Here is a 17,918-nt window from a genome sequence, read left to right as displayed (position 1 = left end):
TGCAATTCCATTCCACATTCTCTGGACCTATGCCGTGTGCTTTAAGCGGACTGCAATTATTTTTGCTATTAGAATTGGCTCTTACCAGATGTGCATGTCAAACCACTATTGACTATGGTGTACCATAAAAAGTTTATCTCCTTACATCACAAAACTCGTCAATTTTTTTCCAGAAACGAGCCTTATGTTGCTAATGAAAGGGTACTTGAACTGTTGAACAAACCTATCATATCAAATAAGAAAAAGGAAGAAACATGGTACCTAATCTTATGAGCCATGCTGAGGGCTTCCCCACAGCCCATTCCGCTAAATCATATCCCACTCCAACGAACTGGTGTTCTGACGGGCTGCCCCAGAGCAACCTGCCACAGAAAGAAAACGACACTGTCACATGGCATGTCTGTGGGTTGACCCGCGCAGCTTTCTGGATCCTCTCAATATGGTGACGCCTATGATCCGGGGCAGGCACATTGGAGCGGGCGGAGCCAGGATGCGGGAGGGAATGGTTCGTCGTTGGCTGGGGCATTACAGCGAACACCTGGTACGCACCCCCGGTCAGGTAGACACCGATGGCCGTCGATGCGAGACGCGGCGGCGGTGGAAGATGGTGGCCCGCGCGGTGCCGAAACGCGGCGGCGGCAGGTTGCTTCGGGGTAGAAGTAGAACTCCGATGAATCGACTGAGGCGAGCGCCGGCGCGCCGGCGAGCCGAGCATCTCAACAACCGTCTCGATGGGTAAAGCCCGCTTGGCTTTTACCGCGTCCCGTGAAAATTTCACCGGCAGCCCACCCTGTAAAGAGCAAAGAGCCAAAGACCAGGACAGTTTAACCCGCCTCTTCTTCCTATCCGTCTCGTCCCCTTTCCCCCTCCATTTCCCTTCCCCTCCCCTGCAAATCTAATCTGCAACGCCGGCCGAGCAACAAGAAGCGGAAGATTTTGAATTCTGATGCTGGTGGTCTGCATTGCAATCTCGGAGATTCCATTCCACTGCTCAAGGCGGGTGAGATGCCACCGCCGCTGCTTCTCCCCTTCCTCCTCCTCCTGCTAGCACCAGCTCCAGCTCCCTCCGCCGCCGCCTCTTCTTCCTTCGCCCTCAACTTCTTCCCCGCCGCCGCCGCCCAGCTCGCGCTCTCCGGCGGCGCCAATGCCACCGCCGCCGCAGTCTCCATGCCCTCCCCGGGCGCGCGCGTCCAGTACAGGACCCCCATCGTCTTCCCCTCCGCCGCCGGGGGGCTCGCCTTCTCCACCTACTTCGCCTTCGCCCTCCCGCCTTCCGCTGCCTCGTCCCTCGCCTTCTTCCTCACGCCCTCCGCAGCCCCCCACTCTCCCCCCGCCCTCGCCGTCGTCTTCTCCGCGCGCCACGTCCGCGTCGACCTCGTCGGCCGCGCCGCCCTCCACGGCCAGGCCCGCTATCCCCCCGCCCGGAGCCGGACCCGTAGCCTCCACGCCTGGATAGACTACAACGCCACCTCCGCCACGCTCCGCGTCCGCCTCTCGGCCACGCGCAACCCCGCTCACAACCACCCGAGCCCGCCGCTGCTCTCCTTCCCGCTCGATCTGTCCCCCGTCCTTCGGAGGGGGCCTGTCCTCGCCGGCTTTAGTACGCCCTCGGGCAACTGCACCCTATTCAGCTGGGCCTTCCACGCCGCTCCCTACCGGATGCACTCCCAGCCGCTCAACCCCACCGACCTGCTCACCGCGCCGCCGCCGCCACCAGAGCGCCGCTACAGCCCCTGGGGGGCCGCCGTGTCCCTGCTGTTCGCGGCCGCTTGCGGCGCCATGGTCACATTCTTCGTGCTCTTCCTCTGGTACTCCGTGACGGCGCGCCGACCCGTCGCGCCGGTGGAGTACCCCATGCACACCTCCGACGTCGTCTACCAGAAGATTGTGCTCGTCGGAGTCAAGGATGACGCTGCCACCGCCGACGATGATGGCCATCCGCCGTCCGGCGCGGCTAACGAGTAGAGTAGACGATGCTCCTTCTCGTCCTCCTCCCCAAGTACTAGCTCTTACCCTGCTGCTTTGTTTCGTTCCAGTTCAGTTCAGTTCAGGTTGCTGCTGCCTTTGCAATTGTCTTGTAATTACTACTGTAGTACCATCAGTCAGAGCGCGGTGGAAACTGCAGATTTTGCCATCAAACATAACAGCGCAAGCTCTGCACTTTCCACCCAAATCAAGTTAGTTAGAAGCTCCTCATGTTTCAGTTCGACGGTTCCTAATCATGGTGCAAGTTTGTAACACCACTGCTACTACTGTATTGTTTCAGTTCGAGGTTCCTAATCAAGTTGTAAGTTGTAACACCACTGCTACTACTGTATTTCATTTCTTGCACTGATGCTGCTTAGTCAGTGTGCTTGTGTAGTTGTGATTTGCTTCCCAGCTCTAGGGGACAAACATGAACATTGTTTTTTGCTTATTACTAAATAATAATGCTCACCAGAAATGGGTTGAAATTCGACATGACTTTGTATCATATACATCCATACTTGCTCAAAAAAAGACCAAGACAATTAAAAAGGGGAGGTCGAATTCCATGCCTTTCTTTTCATGGACACGTGGCATAAGAAATGCATTTTCTGTCAGCTCAGTTAGCATCCTTGTTATTGCAAGCATCCTGCCGACAAATCCGGCACATGGTGCTATGAAATTTTACAGGCTCCATGGCTTTGGAAAAATTCATAATTAATTATGATATTCTACTTTCTACCAACTCCACCAACCATTTTACACGTGAGGATATATGCTTGAACAAGACAGATGACAAAGTTTCAAATTCAACAGTGATTCATATGTACAATATTCAGTTATACTAAATAGACACATATTTACACCAAGACAAAACCAAAATAAAATGCACTGTGCAGTATGGAGATTCATTTACGTCTTTGCACGCACCAGAATCCATTTCCAAACCAACAGATCCTGGGTCTAACAAATTTTGATCATTTGACACCATTCTCATGAAGGGTCCACCTGGACCTTCCATCTATGGATCTACACAGCAAAACGCCTAGCTAACTCTACAGCTTTGGCAGCAGCCAACCCAGGGTCCAACCAAGAAGAAAACCAGCACCAGCAAGACCTAGCCCGACTGCAAATAAGATCGCGTCAAAGAAGCTGCCTCCCTTCTTCTGCCTTCTACCTTTTCTCCTAGTCCAATCTTTCTGCTCTTGACCCTGTGTAGGCTTCTCCTTCAGGGTCATCCAAGGAAGTTCAGGTATTATGGACGATATCTGATGCTCTTTGTGGTTGAGCTGAAGGACAATATTCTCCAGCTGCATTATTTTCAGCCACTGATTGCATGCAAAGAGATGTGAGGCCTGTCGGAACAAAAGCTTAATGACATCGTCTTTCTCATTGTGCGCTTTCTTGGCAGCCATCTCGGCTTCCCTAGCGCGGGTTTGTGAGTGACGAAGTGCCTCCAAAATCTTATCCCGCTCCGATGCATTCTGTAGTGTTTGTTTGCTTTCTGATCCTGTAGTGCTACTGCTAGAAAAATCTTGTGACACACTGCAAGAAAATTAGATGAAACAAATATGTGATAGGATACCAAACAAAACTACAGGAAAATGGAAGGCATCTAAAGTTTTCAACTGCGAGAAAGGAAGTATATCTATATGGATTGTGTAGGGTTACTGACAACAGACATGCAAAATGAACTAAGGCCCCATTTGATTCCGAAGGGCTAAACTTGAGCCCCGTCACATCAAAGAGAATCTTGCTATTTATGAGTATTAAATAAAATCTGTTTACAAAACATTTTGCACAGATGGGTGCTAATTCACGAGACGAATTTAATGAGCCTAATTGATCCATGATTTGCAACATCGATGCTACAGTAACCATCCGCTAATTATAGATTAGCGTACCTCATTAGATTCGTCTTGCAAATTAGCCCAAGGGTTTTGCAATTAGTTTTGTAATTAGACTTTATTTAATACTTCTAAATGACAAGATTCTTTTTGACGTGACAAGGCTAAAGTTTAACCCTGAACCAAACACCCCCTAAGTCTTGCTCAAATTTGAACAACATCAGAAATCAATAATGAATAAGATTGCATGTCCCACCACTAGAACCATAAGTATCAAGCATGACCATCCTTATGCATGCTGATTCTACTTGTCGTATGCTGTTAGTGACTTCTATACCTCAGATACCAATACGTAAAATGAAACAAAATTGGCACGAGGATAACGTGGTGAAGCTGAAGAATGCACACCTTAATGTATATGTGCTTGCAGTGCTATAGCTACACTTCACATGGTCACATTGTCCAGGAAGAGGATGTGACAGTCTTCCTGCAGGAGATGATGACCCCCCATAATCACCTATATGTTTGTGAGTATATGGTTCTGTCCTGTGAACAGGTACTGTCTGGGTAGGTCTTGGCAGATCACAGTTTTCAATGTGCTGTGTTGCTCTTTCTGCGACCAGTAAAGCAAGCTCATTCTCATCAGCGATCTGCCACCATGGTTGAGTCTTTTCACCTTCTTTCCAAGGTACATCCATATCAAAATCAGCCTTCTCTGGGTTCTTCAAAGTTTCTGGGTCAATACATTCGAAATCTGGGAATTCATTATCCTTGTAGAAACAATTGTTGGCAGTTTCCCTGCACTTAGACGCTTGAGAATAGCAGCCAACAGTCGTCAGGTCTTCTAAGCCTTTTTCAGGAGAATACTTCATCAAGGCTGATGAAACCATCCATGGAGGCTCAAAAATATCCCCACTCTTCTTAGTTTCGTTGTCAACTGCTTCACAAAATAATGTTTCCTCGTGTTTAGGCTTTGGTGCTGAATACTCCACTTTCTTCTCATCAATGTCCCTGCCCAAACAACATAGCCGCTCACTAGCAAGATCCTTCTGGATCCCGAAATTTGGCTGTAACTGAACCCACCATCTAACATCTGGTGGCAGATTAGAATTCATGGGATTCCAACTCAAAGGCATGAAATTGGAAATGGGACGATCTTCAGAATTTCTACAGTTCCCATGGTTTGTACCATGTTGTTGTTCAGCTGACGACGGACAGCAGGCTAGTTTTGGGGCTCTCTTTCTGTCCTCCTGAACCAGGCAACGGTTTGCAGCACGTTGCCAGGCAGCCCTTGCTTCAGCAGCAGCCATTATTTTCACCAATCACAAAAACTGTCCATAACAACACAAAAAGAACGTCAAAACTTGATACGAAAGGCCTGCCCAAACAGAAGAAATTGGACATAGACCCATCTCAAAGTTGCAATCACATTATCCACGCAATGCATAAGTCGTCATATTGACAAATACTGAAATGTAAGCATACTGCCTTGACAATGTAGATTTCAGTTTTTTGGTCCAAAGAAGCAAGTGCCAATGAATCAGGAAACTCACTATTACTTTGTATGTTAAAAAGCAACATCAAGTCAATCGATTAAAGTGCCAGACATGCAAGCATCATTGAAAACGGTAAACTGAGTAAGACTGCGCAGAACACAAACTGTGGCCAATGCTTAAGCATCATACTCCGTAGCTTAGAAGACAAATACCCATGCATGAACAATGGCTAGACACATAAGAATTTTATGTTTTTTGTCCTCCAGACAACATATAGCTGTAAAGCAGTAGGAGCAAAAGGATACATAACTGGATCGACAAACCATTACAATTTAGCTCACTATTTTTAGCTTATTAGGAATTTAGCTTATTAGCCACCGCAAAAACTCTATTCCCTTGTAAGCCATCGGCTGTAAAATTTAATCTCCTCTAAACCATCGCTGTTCATTTCGGTAAGTTTTCTGTGTGCTAACAAGTGGGTCCGCATGGACTTCTCTCCTTTCTGCGCATTCTCCTCATCATTTGCTCCCGGCTCAGGCTCGACGGCCGCCGGGACACCGGCACACGAAGGCATGAGCTAGAGGACCGAGGGAGGTGGAGGCACCGACTCGCCGCAGCAGTTCGTTCTCCTCGCCGACATCGCCGAAGTACGCCCGCACCGGCCCCGGGCAGGAGGAGCCCACGCGCGAGCCGAGCGTTCTAGCGCCGCAGCCGCTCGTTCTCCTCACCGACATTGCCGGAGTACGCCCGCGCTGGCCCGGGCAGGAGGAGTCCGTGCTGGCCCGAGCGTCCTTGTCTGCGTCGCTGCTCGACGGGGCCAAGTGGACCATCCGGGACCCGGTGAGCATGGCGACAGCGGTGGTGGTGCGGAACACGGGAAGCAAGCCGGTGGAGCTAACGAACGCTCACCCCCTCCCCCTGTTCCACCAGCTACGCTCGCTCGCATGGTGGCCTCGCCGCCATCCACTCCCACCACCACCGCGTCCCCTGCCGGATCCCGGCCGCCCTAGACCTCGAGTCCGCCGCCACGGCTGGTGGAAACACGCTCCTCCACGTGGCGGCCACGGCCGGGCACGCAGACCTCACGTCGCTCCTCCTCCGCCGCGCACAACGCCGCGCTCGACACGCCGCTCCACCTCGCTGCCCGCGCCGGGGCGCACAAGGTCATCGCGCTTCTCGTCGCCTCCTCCACCTCGACCTCCTCCGCGCCCTCCCTGCGTTCCCTGACCCGTGCCACAAACAGGCGCAGGGAGACGTCGCTGCACGACGCCATGCGGCGCGGCCACGAGGCCGCGTCACGCACGCTCGCCACCGCGGACCCAGGCCTTGTGGGGCTGTGCGGTGGCGCCGGGGAGTCGCCATTTTACATGGCGGCGGCAGGAGGTGGATGGAGGGGCTAGACGGTCAGCTTTTAACATCCGTTAGCACGAAGTTACGGCAGGATGGTCAACAATGGTTTGTAGGGGATTAAATTTTGCAGCTGATGGCATCTACGAGAAATGAGTTTCTCGGTGGTTTGTAAGGGATTGGAAGTTTTGCTGATGGCATTGAAGGGATTTTCCCTAAAAGAAAATGTCTACCAGACATAAAAGCTTAGATCTGCACACCCCCAATCCCGCGATCAAGAACCAAGCTCCGGTTCTTACGATTCCCATCCACTGCCACTCCGCCAAAAAAAAAAGAAAATCGCCTACACGGATACTAACAATAAACCAACCACGCAATTAATCAACAGAGAAGGACCTGCATAATCAACTGAGAGGGACAACCGGAGGAGAGAAACAATCGGAAACACGCACCGGACCCGCAAGCCTCGACGATCCGGGGCGGATCCGCCGGAGGGGAGAGGAAGGGGGCGACCGTCGCCGCGGCGTCCGTCCTCTCCTCGGGTTCTTTGCGCGGCGGGGGTGCTAACCCATCGGCTTTATGGGGTGGGGGCGAGGGGCTAAAACAATGGACGGCGAGTGGATCCGACGAGTCCCACAGGAATGGAGGAAGGAAACGAGGGTCGATAGCTAGCGGATTGGATGGAGTGGCAGTGGGGGGTGGTTCCTCTGCTCCTCTTGCCTGTCGTTTCTTGGTCTTGGGGCCTCGCGGAGGACAATGACGTGTAGGCTGCTGGGAAAGGGAAAGGAGGACAAGATTAGAGTTGATCTTCTTCGCTTTCATCCACTGTTGTGCAATTACTCTCTCGGAATGTTTTACCACGGACACGGAGCATCGATTAACAATGACCTGCCACTTTTCGCCTGGGTCTCCGCTTCCTCGTGTAAACTCGTGGATAAATTTGATTTGATTCCTTCAAAATTCATTTGTTTCTTTTTTTTTGCGGGAGGATGAAAGGAAATGGGAAGACCGAAGCAAAAAAAAGGTTTTTTCATTTTATACCCTCACCCACTTCTAATACGGAAAACATCTAGGCTTTTCTCAAAACTAGCGACAAATGCACAATCAAGCATCATTGAGCAACACCCGCAAAAAAAAGCATCATTGAGCAACTTTCCTCAAAATACCTTTTTTAAAATTGAAAATCGAAAAGTTCATCCATAAAAGCCTATTAAGGAAATTTTGGTTATTTGTTTATAGGAAAATTTGAAAAGAGTAAAGACTACCTAAAATTCATAAAAGTTCCAACAATAGATTTTGTCCAATCCACTGTTCGTAGGTACTACTCTCCAACGTATACATCTAGCATCACTGAGATCTTGAAACCATTATCTCCACATGTGAGCGTAGAAAGTAACGCTCATACTAGTAAAAGAGACATGGTGTATGTATGGATTGCCCTGCATAAGAGAGGTACTTGATACAACCTGATATTTTACTGGAAAAGAAAAAATAGAGTTTTTTTAACCCTCTTCACAAAGGGAAAATGAGTGCTTATATAGAAATTTATGTACGAAAGAGGATGTTGCGTCGCTGGGGTTTTGTTGGGATCCTGAGCATGCAGGGCAGTGGGTGAGAGCTTGACGCTGGTCTTAACCGGGGTATGGATATTTGAGGAAAATAAAATATATTCGCAAAAACAAAATTAAGTGTGCTTTCGATCTCTTCTTAACGCGAGGATCCTCCCAATTTGGAAAATTCTACCCATGTGAGAAACATCTTAATCTAAAAATAATGTGTGAAACATATCACTGCTAGAGAAAAAAGTAACAAAGGGGAAAACGAAGGTAACAACACGGCGACTCCGGTAATGATATGGATTTAGGGTTACCTGTACTCCTGGGTCTAGAGAGAGCTTTAGAGATGTTGCCAGCTCGGCAGTGAAGGCGGGACGCTGCGGTGCCACCGGCTTGGGTGGTGAAGGAAAATCGGTTGGCAGTGTCAGGCAGTGGCATCCCAACGAGCCGGGTTAGTGTGCCAGTGGACGGCGATGACGATAGCCGTAGGAGACGGAGCAGGAGGACGGATGGGTGTGCTTGCCGGAGATGAAGATAATGAGGATAGGAGTTAAACACCGGAGACGAAGATGATGACGAGGCTGGCGCCGTGGTCCCTTTAAATCTGGACCGGGGGAGGGGAGGGTGAAGCGCGGTCCTCGCCAGTGTCGGAGACAATGCCGACAAGTGAGGGATGGCAACGGGGCGAGGAGGAAGAAGATAAAGTAGAGATGGAGCCAAAAAAGGGGAATACGTACTCTCTCTGCATTTATCTTCAATATATTCTGAACTCTTAATTAATAGGCTACCGTGCAAGTGGATCTCTGTATGCAAGTCACTGGTACTTTTTTGTCGTAATAATTCTACCGTGCAACCGTCGATCATCACCAACTAAAAATCGACCTGTGAGGAAAACAATTCGTACTTCTTGCGAAAGTCTAGAATACAAGAATACAAGAAACATGGGAGTTAATTCGATAAATATAATGGTAGACGACGCAACCGGCCTGGCGTCCGGCGACGGAGCACCACCACCCATTGACGTGCGCACATCCATCACCTGATCAGATGTGGCTATAAACTTATCCAATTGGAGGTCCCCGCTCCCGTCAGCACGGGGCCGGCGTATGGCTCTGGACTAAACGAAAAGAAAAACACTGAAGACACGGCAATGATAACCTTGTACACTTGAGAATATACAAGGAGGGGTTAGGTTTGCCGGTGGGACGGCAGCGCCTGACTCCAGTCCAGGGGCGACGACGACCGCCACTAGTTGATCAACCGCCGTCTACGCGACGCTAAGGAAGCATGTTGGGCACCGGTCACCAGACATCAGCAAACCTTTACAGTGCTTCTAGCACATCAAAGAGATCTACTTCTAGGGATTATTCGTGTTGGGGAGAGGGGCAATGGTCGAGGAAGCACATTCGGAAGGAGGCACACTTTTAACCACTTGATCTTGATTGTACCGAAAAAAAGATCGACGACCAACCAGATGTTCATTAGCCGCACAGGGGAGAGGAGAAGAACCCAGGTGGTAATTGGACTAGCCTCTCAAGTAGGCAATCAGGATTCAAATTCTCGCGGTGCCGTTCTCGCTAGAATTTCGAGTGCAGGCATCGGTCAAGAATATGATAGCTAACGCCCTTTACGCGGGTAGAGCTAGAATTTGAGTCGCACTATTTTTGGCGGACTATGGCACCATCTTTTGCACGATCCAAAGCACAGCATGGCATATAAAATTTTAGACGGTGCCGGCATGACACGAACATGAGTGTCGTGCTGTGCTTAGGATCTCAGCATGATAGTGAGCCGTGCTTGGACCAGCACGGCACGAAAATAGCCTGTCGGCCCACGCGTAGCACGTTATTCTTGTATAATAGTTAGTGTTGCTTCCTAATTAACAGTCGATGTGGAAGGAAATCACATATTTTTCTACTATGCATGGTTTATGTGCTTTCTAATTGAGATATGCTGCCTTCCATAAGCAGTGTTTTTCTTATTAGTTTTAATTATTTTTCTCATTGTTGGTAGTAGTAGCAACGCATACGCACGGTAGGTTTGTTGTAACTATCTCTTCTTGTAATGACAAATACGCATGTAATGACAAATACGCATGCCAACTGCAGGTCTCTGGAAGGCCATGCTTGGGCTAGACCAGCACGAAGGCATGCCGTGAGTCGTGCTTGGACCCGATAAAAAAACTTACCGTGCCAACATAGCAGAACGTGCCTAGAAATTTAGACCCGACACGGCACGAGGCACGAGAGAGCCAGGCCAGGCTGGCATGGCACGGCCCAAGCCCCACCTCTAGATGCAGGGGGCTATTCTAGCCTCTTGCCACTGTATAAATGTTCATTAGCCGCACAGGAGTTCTTTTTTACATAGAAAAAGTATAGTTTAGACCTCCTAAATATTACAAAAGTCCGATTTTAAATCTTAAACTATGAAATCCAACACCGCAAAAAATTCAACTATTGAAACCGGGCAAAATTAATCCTTGTAGGATTTTTCTTTTTTGGATTTTGTTTAAAAAATTCTAGTTTCAATTAAAATTTTGTAAAAAAAAGTTATATGAAATAAAAAAATGAAAATAGTGAATTTTTTTCTTAAAAAGTAGCATATGTTGGTGCTTTACTTGTTAGTTATTTGGATATGATTTATTTGTGATCCTAGTCTATTTTTTGTTGTATTCATACTTATTATATTTTAATAAATATGATCCAAATAACTTAATATATAGGTTATAATTTTTGTAAAAAAATGATGCTAGTTTTATATTTTTTCTATTTTATTTAAAATGAATTGATTTTGAATTTTATATCAATCCACATTTTTTAAATCATCTTTGAAATCAGCTGAAGGATTGAAGTTATACGGTTTTGACTATAGGATGATCTTTGATGTTTGGTTTTATGTTTAAAGATTCCAACATGTTTGTAATGCTCCTCCTCAAAGGATCATAACCGAGGGTAGATCCATCAAAATTCATCGGTTCGAATGATGGGAAACATACAACAATGTCTAGCTAGAGGTAGAGTGTCCCGACGATGTGGCGCAAGGGTGACACGGGTGGATCTAGGAGGTAGGCCGGGTGGGCCCAAATACGTTTATTCTAGGTTTTTCTCATATATATATATATATATATATATATATATATATATATCTTTATATATTACTAATAAAAAAATAGCTACTAGTTATTTTATTATTGACAACAATTGACAATTGAATTGAGAAGACGAAGAGTGAGAAATTATATATTTTCTATAAGATAAGATTGACTTATTCACTAAAATATTTAAAAAATTTAAAAAATTATTCTATTGGACCACCCTAAGGGTCCCTTTGGTTCGACTTCGGGAGCCAGATTCGCGTCCAAAAATCTAGTATCCCAACCAAAGGCCTCCATCGGACGAATCGATTCCGAAAAATCACCTGATTCCCGCAGGTCACTTTGGAATCGGGTGAGACACCATATTTCACCGATTTCGCTCCCTACCGACACCCGCCCGCCGCGACCCCGACGCCCCCACCTCCTCCCACCGCCGCCCGCCGCCGCGCCCCCCCCCCCCCGCCGCCCGCCGCCGCGCCCCCCACCACCGCCCGCCCCCCCGAGCCGGCCCCGCCGCGCCCCCTGCCGCGCCCCCCGCCGCCCGCCCGCCCCCCTCGGGCCGGCCCCGCCGCGGCCCCCGACGCGCCCCCGCCGCCGCGCTCCCTGCAGCGCCCCACGCCGCCGCGCCCCTTGCCGCGCCCCCCGACGCGCCCCCAGCCGCCCCCCGACGCGCCCCCCGCCCCCAATGCGCCTCCCGCCGCCCCCGCCGTCCGCCCCCCGTGCTGGTAACGAAAAACAGAGGAGAAAGAGATAAGGAATGGGAAAAGGGAGAAGGGAAAAGGGAAAAAAAGAAAGAAGAAAGGGAAAATAGAAAGGAAAAAAGAAGAAAGAAACACAGAGAAAAAAATGAAAGAAAAAAGAAATTATTCAATTATTTTTATAACGTGGATATATATTTTGTATAAATTATTATATATGTCAAATATTAACAAACATGAATATTTCCTTTCCAAAACGGTCATCTACATGTCCATACGATTAATTAGCATATAAAGAGCCTTATGGGATCTCAGGGGTATAACAGACATTTCTTGCAGAATTGTAGCTGACAGTTGTTTCAGCCAAACAGCTTTCAGCTTTTCCACAGCTGTCAGCTCACAGCAGCTTTTCCAAAGCTGATTTCAGAAATTAGATTTTCAGAAATCCACAGCTGAACCAAACACACCCTAGCGAGAAATCCTAGATTCGCTGCTGCTACTGTAGCTTGTGACCGTGAAACCTTCAACAGTGCAGAGTTGAAAGGTTTAGTCAGCATGCAGAAAGAAAGAACGCTACGTCTAGAATACAATTTGTTTCTTTTCGAAACACGGGAATAAATTTTGCCATAAGACGTCCCTCGATCAGGCTACATGCGCAAACCGCGAACCCAGACCCTTCTCTTTGGAACCTGCTGTGACGCTCGCCCGTTCGTCGCGGCGACAAGCAAGTCACGACGATGACAGCGAGAGGAGCTACTCATCTCTCTGGGTCACTCTTTTTCCCCGGTGGTGGCGGGCCGGCAACCTGCGACTGTTTCTTCTTCCCTTTCCACGCACACCCGCGGTTTTCCGAAAAGCTCGTGCCGCCGGTCCCAAACCGTTGGCATTTTCCTTTCCGGTGACCACAGAAACCGCTGCTGCCACCGCTTCCCACGCTCCCGGTGTCACTCCGTCTCCAAGTCACTTGAGACACCATTGGCTCTTGAGCCCCCCGACACGGCGACACGCTCCGGGCACTTGGCGCTCCTCCTACGAACGGGAGCCGCGATTTTTTAATTTTAATCTTTTTATCTAATATTTTAATAATAACTCATCTGATCTAAATTTCCAAGAACTAGTCTTTTTGGTCACGTCAAACCTCGTGGCAGGACTCCTTGAAGGGTCGCGCTGCATGTTTTGGCGTGACCGACCTGCCACGCCAGAGAATGTTGCTGACATGGCAAGGTTGAGTCGCGCCACATGCTTTGGTGCGACTGAGTCGTGCCATGCGTCATGGCGCGACTCAGCCTTATACGGCTTCACAGGATCTTCCTCCTTCTTTGTTTCTTTTTTGCTACAACCCCACCCGACTTGAGCTCCATGCCACCGTCCCTCCTCCTCTACCTCTGGATACACTCCGTTTTCCACCCGATTCGAAGGGGAAATGAATGGACTAAATCAATCTATTAAGATAACTCCTCCATTCCAACCAATTGATTTTTCTCTATTTCACGATTTTAGTTGCATTTGAGTTGGTTAGGGTTAAGGTAGAGTTTGAGTTGAAATGGTGGATTGATGAGTGTAAATCGGGTAGAATTAGTTGTGTTGTATCATGCAATTGATCATGGTAACACCTATGTATCTGTATAAATTGTTGCATGTATGTTTGGATGGCATGATTATATATAGATAGATAGATAGATAGATAGGGTATGGATATGGCATACTCCCTCCGTCCCAAAATAAGTGTAGTTTTAGGAGTTGGACACGAGAATTAAAGAGGGGTAAAAAAGTAGAGAGTGTGAGGAGGGGTAGAGGAGGAGAGAGATAGAGATAGAGTTGTATTGGAAAGTGAGAACTACACTTATTTTAGGACAAATTTCGAATCGTCAAACTACACTTATTTTACGACGGAGGAAGTATATACAAAAATTTAGAAATAAAATGATATGGTTAGTGTTTGAAAATATTGATTTAGTATGCGTTGGTGTAATATATTTGGAAATATAGATGTCGTACGTAAAGTTATTGCTAGCACATTATTAGTTAAGTAAAAATGTTGATATGAATTTGAAAAAGTTGAGGATATAGATAATGGTTGCTTGTAGTTGTTATTGTGAAATGGTTATACGAAATTGGAAGTGTGATTCCTATTGTGGAATATTTATTCGGAATGCACTTTTTTAATATCTTATATTTTGGAGATGCATTTGCTAAATTGGATATGTGGTAGTTTTGTTGTTTAAAAGTATGGAAGATATTTATTTTGTAAAACTCATAAATGTACTGTATTCCAGTGTTCATATAATTAATCCGTGAAAAGTGAAAAAAAAACTATATAAAAATAGTGAAAGATGTAGCATTAATTTAATTTAACCATACTCTGTTCCACGATAAGCGTCACCGGAGCAAGATATATTAGAAGTGTAGAGGGTACACACGTGGGACGATAGGTGTCGGTGTTTAACCTATAAGCCCAGCAAGGATACCCCTAAGGTGGTAGATTGTAGGTAGGTGTCGTCAAGATCAGGAAGTTGAAGGTGCCAGGAACACGATACTTTACATAGGTTCGGGCCGCCGAGAGCGTAGTACCGTACGTCCTGTGTGTTGGTATATATTGCCTTAGATGCTGTAATGGTGGTTGATATTTTGAAGGAGGTCTCTGCCTGCTCTTATATAGTCTAGGGGGGATAAGATTATATGGAAGTCCTAATCTAATACTAGCTTAGGAATTTTACCCAAGTACTACTCAGCTAGTTTCCTTCTGTTCCGACTAGCTATACTCCTGTACAAATAGTTACAACTGGTGTAGGGTGTGAGCCATATCCTATCTTTTATCTAGAAAGTCTATACCAAATGCGTAGTCCTGTGGCTTCGGATCTTGTACACCGTTCTTAAACATCAAAAGTGTAGGATCAGAAGTGCAGGGGGTTAGATGTTTTCCAGGCGGATTTTGCCCGATAGGGAAAAATCATTTTCCAGTATAGAGTCACGCCAAACTCTCCGGCATGACTCCTTTACGTGTCGCGCCAGGACACTTGAGTCTGAAGTTGCCTGCGAACAATCTGGTTCTTGCTAACACTTGCGCGACTCATGAAAATCATATAGTGACCACTCGTCCCGTAGAGAAATAAATGTAGTGATCCAAAAGAATTGTGACAACTCACTGGTTAATATGGAGGGTTAAACCCTAAGTATCTATGGAGGAAGATATAGAACGAAGAAAAGAAAAGAAATAAAAAGAGGTCAAATTTGGTCGAAATTCATCCAAATTTGAAAAGTTTGAAAAATTTTGAAAGCCAAACTCTCTGAAAAGTGTCAAACAGTAGAGAAAGTCAACAAGAAGTCAAACCTCATATTTGAAATTCAAATTCAAAGGAAAAGGAGAAGTAATGCAAATGCATGAAATAATGAAAATGGCCATGTATCATGTTTAGCAGTTAATAACTTGAGATTTTGTTGACTAAGTCAACCTTAGGTCAACATGAAAAAGTTAGTGCAAAGTATGCACTTTGCAACGGAACTAAGTTCGAAAGATTTGAATAGTCTTTTGATCATGTTTCAAAGCTCCAAAGCTTGAAAATAATAACAATTCAACAAAAACTTCTTGTTGTATAAGGCTGAGTCGCTCACGATGCATTGCATGTGGCGCGACTCAGTCACGCCAAAGCATATGGCGCGACTCAACCTTGCCATATTAGCAACGCCATTGCTCTCCAGCATGGCAGGTCGGTTACACCAAAGCATGCGGCGCGATCCTTTAGAAGTCTTGTCACTTTGGCGTAATTAAAAGGGCTAGTTGTTGGAAATTTATATTCAGATGTGTTATTATTAAAATATTAGATTAAAAAGATTAAAATTAAAAAATTATATCCGCCGGCCTTGACGTGCACGGGGCATATGCGGCCGGTCTCCTCCCAGCGGCCAGCGCCCACCGCCCGGCCAGCCACCGCGCCCGCCGGTTACTCCGGCAATGGTCTTCGTCTCTTCGAGTACGTACGACCAGTCGATTGGGCCACCCGTTTCTGTCGGTGGAGCCCATGGGTGTAGCTCAGCCCGATTAGTAGCGGTGAAGAAGAGCCGATATTGGGCTTTGGCTTTCGTTGTTGGGTTACAGACAGCCGCAGCACAGCCCAAAGCCAAAACGGCAGCATTATCATCCATGGCGCAGGCTGGCGCCGCCCGCCTGCTCGCAGCGCGATGACGGCACGCCCTCACTGGCGGCGCGCGCCATCATCCCCACCCCGCAAATATCATTATTACTAATAGCACCTCTTCAAATACCAATTTTAAAATAATATTAATACTTTTCTATTGGTGAGAAAAGATTACACCACACTATACTATTTTTGATAATATAGCACGACACGTCGGCACGCCAGCGTGGATCGATGATGCGAAAACACCTTCTCAACCCCGTGTCATCTTCTTCCTCCCCGTGGCACTCCCTTCTAATTCGTCTGCTCTTCTTCGAAGCACAGCCGTAGCAGAATGTTTCTTGCCCACATTTTCTTTCCTTCTCCACCGAAACAAATCCAAGCACAGCAGCACCAGCCGTCCTACTCTCCTCTCCAATCAGAAACCACCAACAGCAAGATCCCTCTCTGGGCCTCCATCTCCCTTCCTGAACCTTCTACCAGCTGGTTAACCGTGCTCTACGGAGCTGCCTGAGCAGGGGGTACCAGCCTGCAGCAGCTCCAAGGGGTGCCCAGCGAGGATACAGGTGGAGCGCAGCCGCGCGGACCCCACCGTGCTGCTCGTCACCTACGCCTTCGAGCACAACCACCTGCCGCCCCAGCCTAGGAGCTGAGGAGCAACAGCTGCAACCACCAACCAGCACGGGCCAGAAGACAAAGCCAGTCCGGAGTAGGCTGAGCTCGGTCGGGAGCAAGAGCTAAGGACAGAGCCGGTAGCGTCTGAGCCGGAGCCGGACCACAGGAAGTTCTCGCAAGTCTGGCCGAGCCGGAACGGCAACAACCGCACCGGTGGCGCCGGTGGCCGAGGAGGACAAAAGCTTCGACTTTGGTTGGTTCGACCAGTACCCGACGTGGCACCACGGTCGGCGCTGTACGCGCCGGCGCCGCCGGAGGAGTGGGAGCCTGAGCTGCAGGGGGAGGACGTCCTGTTCGCGGGGCTCCGCGAGCTGCCCGAGTGCGCCGTCGTGTTTGGCCACCGCCGCGAGCTCAGCTTGGCGGCCGCCGCGCCGCGCTCCTGATGGCCGTTTATTAATCTCCCTTTTACCTTTCACCTTCCTTCTGGGTTTTTAGTTTTACTCGGAGCAATTTTACTAGTACATAACAAAATCGATGCACGGGGGATTATCTGCTCGAGGCCGGCTCCTACCTTGCTTTCTGTTCCATTTTGATTGGGTGCGCGCGCGGGCGGGCGTTCACCATCCATGATAGTCCCATTTCAGAAGTGGCTTGCCATGTGATTTCAACCAAAAAGCAGCGAAAGGTTTGGCATTTTTTTTGGCGCTTCGTCTCGCCATTTGTGATCATCCGATGGAGACATAGCTCTTCGGCCGCCGGAGCTCGCCCGTGCCTTGCTCCCAGTCCCAGGGCTGCCGAGACACGAGCTTGCTCGTGGCCGCGCTTGTACCGGGGCTGCGGCGGCTAGCGGAGCTCGCCCGCGCGGCTGCCGTTGCGCTCGACTGCGCTAGATGAGAGGCAGGGTCGCTGGCCTACAGTACCAGAAGGGTAGGACCGACGCAGGAGCAAACGGAGTAGCCACGGTGTTTGAGGCAGAGAGAAAGGGAATGGAGAAGAAAGCCGTTAAGATGGTCATTTCGTATCGTCTATCCACGCTGGCCTGCCGGCATGTCATGCCACGTCATCAAAAATGACAAAAGATATTGTAATTTTCTCTTACCAATAGCAAAAATGCAGGTATCATTCTAAAATTGGCATTCGAAGAGGTGCCTTCGCTAACGATGG

The 17,918-nt window shown here is 48.2% G+C and overlaps 2 protein-coding genes and 1 pseudogene across 3 annotated transcripts; 2 read left to right on the top strand and 1 right to left on the bottom strand.

Moving 5' to 3' along the window:
* The first annotated feature begins 557 nt into the window (after positions 1-557).
* Positions 558-2,400, top strand: LOC112896496. The gene has a single exon (XM_025964483.1). The coding sequence runs from the start codon at positions 1,006-1,008 to the stop codon at positions 1,963-1,965; it is 960 nt and encodes a 319-aa protein (XP_025820268.1). The 5' UTR covers positions 558-1,005; the 3' UTR covers positions 1,966-2,400.
* A 339-nt stretch (positions 2,401-2,739) lies between these two features.
* Positions 2,740-8,791, bottom strand: LOC112896495. Of its 2 annotated transcripts, none has more exons than XM_025964482.1 (3): positions 8,526-8,791; positions 4,221-5,143; positions 2,740-3,510 (listed from the first exon to the last, which is right to left on the bottom strand). In XM_025964482.1, the coding sequence occupies exons 2-3, from the start codon at positions 5,120-5,122 to the stop codon at positions 3,021-3,023; spliced, it is 1,392 nt and encodes a 463-aa protein (XP_025820267.1). In that variant the 5' UTR covers positions 5,123-5,143; positions 8,526-8,791; the 3' UTR covers positions 2,740-3,020. The 2 variants fall into 2 exon arrangements, with proteins under 2 accessions (XP_025820267.1, XP_025820265.1); XM_025964480.1 differs by lacking the exon at positions 8,526-8,791 and adding an exon at positions 7,108-7,402.
* Positions 6,580-17,333, top strand: LOC112898250 (annotated as a pseudogene).
* Positions 17,334-17,918: the final 585 nt, after the last annotated feature.

Source organism: Panicum hallii, chromosome 6 (genome assembly GCF_002211085.1).
Source record: "Panicum hallii strain FIL2 chromosome 6, PHallii_v3.1, whole genome shotgun sequence".
NCBI lineage: Eukaryota > Viridiplantae > Streptophyta > Magnoliopsida > Poales > Poaceae > Panicum > Panicum hallii.
Note: the sequence above shows the minus strand (reverse complement) of the source record. Positions and strands in the feature narration are given on the sequence as shown.

What these genes read in the sequence shown, in the direction of transcription:
- LOC112896496 (XM_025964483.1), top strand. Translation starts at nt 1,006, where the DNA reads ATGCCACCGCCGCTGCTTCTCCCCTTCCTCCTCCTCCTGCTAGCACCA.
- LOC112896495 (XM_025964482.1), bottom strand. Translation starts at nt 5,122, where the DNA reads ATGGCTGCTGCTGAAGCAAGGGCTGCCTGGCAACGTGCTGCAAACCGT. An exon ending in GCAAGCACATATACATTAAG is followed by an intron (nt 3,511 to 4,220) that starts GTGTGCATTCTT and finishes ATTTTCTTGCAG; the next exon opens with TGTGTCACAAGATTTTTCTA.